At 39.1% G+C, this 4,789-nt stretch overlaps 1 protein-coding gene across 1 annotated transcript; it reads right to left on the bottom strand.

Moving 5' to 3' along the window:
- Positions 1–826: 826 nt before the first annotated feature.
- LOC125166535 (chromobox protein homolog 3-like) lies at positions 827–1,568 on the bottom strand. Its single transcript, XM_047860406.1, has 2 exons — positions 1,109–1,568; positions 827–909 (listed from the first exon to the last, which is right to left on the bottom strand). Exons 1-2 carry the CDS (start codon positions 1,566–1,568, stop codon positions 827–829), a joined length of 543 nt encoding a protein of 180 aa, XP_047716362.1.
- Positions 1,569–4,789: the final 3,221 nt, after the last annotated feature.

Here is a 4,789-nt window from a genome sequence, read left to right as displayed (position 1 = left end):
TTCTAACCATCTGATTATGATTACGTTTCCATGAACAAAGCCTTAGACATTCCATAAATTGTGACCTTTTAGTCAATATCGCAGAGATTTCAACCTCTTGCAAAGGAATGATTCACCAGAAGGAAACTTTAAATGTCCACGTAACTAAGTTTTGCTTACCTAATTTAAACACACCAGGACTTGTCTAGTTTTCTCATGTGGGTGGGGAGGTTGTTGGTAATGCTAAAATTTTTCTTTCAGGGGTCTTGCAAATAAACTTGCATTTATATGACTCTAGATATGGATATGGATTCTGATATGGCTACTTTTAAATTGCCCAATTTAAATTGTTTACGGTATATTTAAATTGTCCAATTAATTATGAAATTTTAAAAGTTAAGGCCTGTTCAGGGAAAATTTCAATTTACTTTAAGTGATTTATATCTTAGGTTGCTGAAAACGACAGCATCCCGGAAACATGGGCTTATCCATGGTCATGAAATTCTGCTTTTGTTTGGGTGAATGTTTTTTCTTTTTTTTACAAAGAAAACCATTTATGTATGTATTTTTATGTATACACTCACACACACACACAAAAACCAAATAAACAAAAAACCCAGAATGGTCCTTAGGCATGTAGGAATTAAACACAAATTCTGGTTGAGTACCAACTATGAAGATTTCCCCCAGCATTAAGAAAAGGTGCTCTCTAATGCAGGGGAATAATATACCATGGTCTCAAATATTCTTTTCTGATAAAGGAAGCAACTATAGAAAGCTTTTATTTATTCAAAGTAACCAGTGCTAGAGATGCAAAAAATCCCTAACAACTCCCCCAAATGATATATCATTGAGCTTCATCTTCCAGACAAGAATGACAAGTTAATCTCTCTTCATAAAAAAGAATTACAATTTGGGGTGCCTGGGTGGCTCAGTCGGTTAAGCGTGGACTCTTGATTTTGACTTGGGTCATGATCCCACGGTTCGTGAGATCAAGCCCTGCGTTGGGCTCTGCACTGATAGTGAGGGGCCTGCTTGGGATTCTCTCTCTGCTCTTCCCCCACTTGTTCTCTCTGTCTCAAAAGAAATGAACTTTAAAATAAAGAAAATGCAATTATAATTTGAAGACGCTTCACATTTGCCTCCTTTGCCAACGCCGACTCTGCCTCTTCTGAATTTTTCCATTTCATGAGAAATGTGAATTCTCCACTGCTGTCTGCAGCACCAATTATTTGTTCAGGATCAAGACCTCTGGCAAAGTCTGTTGGTTTATCAGCAGCATCTCTTTTCTTCTTGGATTTGCCATCATCAGATTCACTGTCGGATAAAGAGTCTTTTTTTGTACCGTCTTTTTCTTTACCAGCTTTTTGAGAATTAGGAAATGCTTCCATTAACTCTGGACAATCTAAATTTTCTTCAAGCTCCCAAGTATTGTCAACATCTGTAAATCCCTTCCACTTCAGGAAATATTCCATTTTCCCATTTACTACTTTCTCCACCACAAATTCTTCCGGCTCTGCCTCTTCTACTTTACTCTTTCCTTTCTGTTTCTTTCCCACTTTTTGCAATGTAGTTTTATTAGAGGCCATTTTTTATTGCAGGCGTTCAGGGCTATTTTTCACTGCCTCTAGGCTGCTTCAGGTCTCAGGTCTGCAGCGTCACTGGCCCTGTGCACCTCAAACTCCAGCCACATCCTTTCTTTTGGCCTTTTAAAGATATCATTTCATTATTTTTTGGCTTCCATTGTTTTTATTGAAAATTTGGCTGTCTTATTTTGTGCCCCTGAACAAAATGTGTTTTATTATTTTTTTATACTAACTTCATTTACAGTTTTTGTCTTTAGTTGTTTTTTACCTATTTTACAACGATGGGTCTAGTTGTAACTTTCTTTGTATTTATCTGTGCCTCTATGTCTTTTATCAGTTTTTAAATCCTTAGATTATTTGCTCTTCAAATATTGTTTATGCTACACACTCTCTCTCCTTTTCTTCTAGGACTCTAATTACACAAATGTCTACACCGAATCCCATATATCTCCCAGTCTTTCTTTTTGGTATTTCTTTTTTTTTTTTTAATTTTTTTTTTCAACGTTTATTTATTTTTGGGACAGAGAGAGACAGAGCATGAACGGGGGAGGGGCAGAGAGAGAGGGAGACACAGAATCAGAAACAGTCTCCAGGCTCTGAGCCATCAGCCCAGAGCCTGACGCGGGGCTCGAACTCCCGCACCGCGAGATCGTGACCTGGCTGAAGTGGGATGCCTAACCGACTGCACCACCCAAGTGCCCCACTTTTTGGTATTTCTTAAAAATCTTATCCTGCTGTAATTGTAGTGAAGTCCACATATTTTTTTCTAGTCTATATTCAAGTTCATGAATCATCTCTTCAGTTGAGTCTAATCTGCTTTGAAATCTTTCCTCTGAGTTCTTAATTTCAATCCTAGAAGTTTTATTAGATTATTCTTAAAATATATTCAACATATCTGTTTAAATTACAACATTTTTTTTCTTTTGGTTTTCAGTCATTTGTTCCTAGCTCCTGTTATGCCTGGTGTTGTTGTTATTGTTATCATCTATTTGTTTAATGCCAGACACCATATGAAAAATGTAGCGATAATTTGAGAGCCTGGATGATGTCGTATTTCTCCGAAGAGGATTTGCTTTGCTTCTGGCAGGCAGCTAGCAAGGAGTATAACTTCTTAGTCTAATCGGAGATTGGTTTGATTCAGATCTGAGTTACAGTTTCTGTGAGTGCTCGTCTATTTTCGGGCTAGCTTTATTACCAGGGTGTAGTCCCTCAAGGTTCCCAGCTGAAGACTGGGCTGTTTACCAGATCCCCTCCTTTTGGAAAGCTCTGAATCCCAATTTTTATCTCCTTACCCCTGTAAGACTGCCAACAGTCCTGTCCAGCTGCTCAGCTTCTCTGTACTTAACTTACTCAGAATCATCAAATGTCTCTTGGGAGAAAGTAGCTGCATATATTAAGCTGCTCACCTCTCTTTATTTCCTTTTTCTCCAATACCTTAGACTCTGTCTTATATGTCTCCAATGCTTTCAAATAGGTGTTTCTCACTTTTAATAAAATCTAAGGGTGCCTTGGTGGCTCAGTTGGTTAATCTTAAGTCCAATGTCAGCTCAGGTCATGATCTCCTGGTTTGTCAGTTCGAGCCTTGCATCAGGGTCTCTGCTGTCAGTGCAGAGCCCACTTCAGATCCTCTGTCCCCCTCTCTCTGCGCCCCCCCCCCCCGCAACTCGTGCTCTCTCTCTCAAAAATGAATAAACATTTAAAAACAAAATCTAGGTTTTTCTAGTTGTTCTCATGTGGAGCATTGATCTGATACAAGCTAGTCCATAATAACTAGGAGCAGAAGTCTTCCCCTAATGGGTTTATAACTCGTAATGCTCCATATTATCATCCTTGGTTCCTGTCCTTGAGGAACTTTGCTTCAGTCCTGGTTGCTATAATGAAAAATATCAGGACAACAAGAAAAAAAAAATTGATGCCTTCAATTTTGAATATTATTTTTTCAAGCACATCTTATAACATCAACAATAATAACTGACAATTATTGGGTGTTTGTTTTGGGCCAGGAAATGTCCTAGTATGTTACATGTATGAGTTCATTTAATGGGATACAGTGAGAGTCCAGTGCTATCCATATTCATCAATCATAGAATTTGACCAAGGGGGGACCTGGGTAAAAGATGACATATAATCACAAACACAACACAACAATTCAACAAACACAGCCAAGGACCAACTAAGAAAAAAGTTGAGATGTTATCTAGGCTATCAGATGACCAGGAATGCACACACAAAAAGGTAAGGTACAAGCCTCAAACTATTTCCCCACTAGTCTTTTTCTAGTGGGAAATACTAACAAAGTTAGTTTATAGCAAAAGACTAATAATGAACAAGGATATTTTCCACTTGTGTGCTCCCTGGTGGAGGTGATAGGGAAGAAGTAACAGGAGAAGAGAGAACAACCAAGATCTTATGTCAACTGTCCCTGGGTGTCAAGAATCAGTTTTATTTGCATTCAATAGACATCAAGTAATTGCAGGTTTAGGTCACAGAAATGAGTTGGGTGACCAATATAAGAATGGGATGGTGGTGATAGGGTATTAATGGCCCAAGACCCTGCCAAGGAGAAGTGAAAGGGATATTTAGGCTATTTGCCCAAAAACCAGAAATGTACACCCAACACCGTGTTCTGGCATGGCAGAACATGGCAACCTCACTCCCAACTTCAGCTCTCAGCCAGACACCCTCCAGGGCCTAGCATTCCTCACCCTTTTGTATCCTTGAGCCTAGGTGATAAACAATATGGGCCTCCTTCCTGCTGTTGGATGAAATTCTATTTAGCGTCCTCTGCACTCCAAAGAATTTTATTTCCACCATTGGAAGCAGTCTGAGGTGGGTAACACAGAAGTTACAGAATAAGTCTCCCTTGGTTCAAGTTGTGGCTCTTACTGTCACTTAGGTGACTTTGGGAAAATTATTTAACCTCTCTGAGCCTCAATGTCCTCATTGTGAAATGGAGATGATAATAATAATCAAGATGATATGGGATAATGCTAGTGAAGTGCTTGGCCAAAACCAGGCCAAACCAAAACAAAACAAAACAAAAGCAAAATAAAGGTTAGGTATGGCCATTATTTAACTTAATTTAGGGTCCTGGAGTGTGTAGGAAGGTCTTAGACTATTGTCATAAGGATTCCTCATTTGAGAGGCAGCCTCGGAGTGTTGTGGGAGGGGAAGAAGTGGAAAACAGGAGGTTCCTTGGTTCTATGGGGGAGCAGGAGTTTACT

The sequence above is a fragment of the Prionailurus viverrinus genome, chromosome B2 (assembly GCF_022837055.1).
Source record: "Prionailurus viverrinus isolate Anna chromosome B2, UM_Priviv_1.0, whole genome shotgun sequence".
Classification (NCBI taxonomy): domain Eukaryota; kingdom Metazoa; phylum Chordata; class Mammalia; order Carnivora; family Felidae; genus Prionailurus; species Prionailurus viverrinus.
The sequence above is the reverse complement of the archived record's forward strand: the minus strand, read 5'-3'. Positions and strand labels throughout refer to the sequence as shown.

What these genes read in the sequence shown, in the direction of transcription:
- LOC125166535 (XM_047860406.1), bottom strand. Translation starts at nt 1,568, where the DNA reads ATGGCCTCTAATAAAACTACATTGCAAAAAGTGGGAAAGAAACAGAAA. An exon ending in AAAGGAGGCAAATGTGAAGC is followed by an intron (nt 910 to 1,108) that starts GTCTTCAAATTA and finishes TAACCGACTGAG; the next exon opens with CCACCCAGGCACCCCAAATT.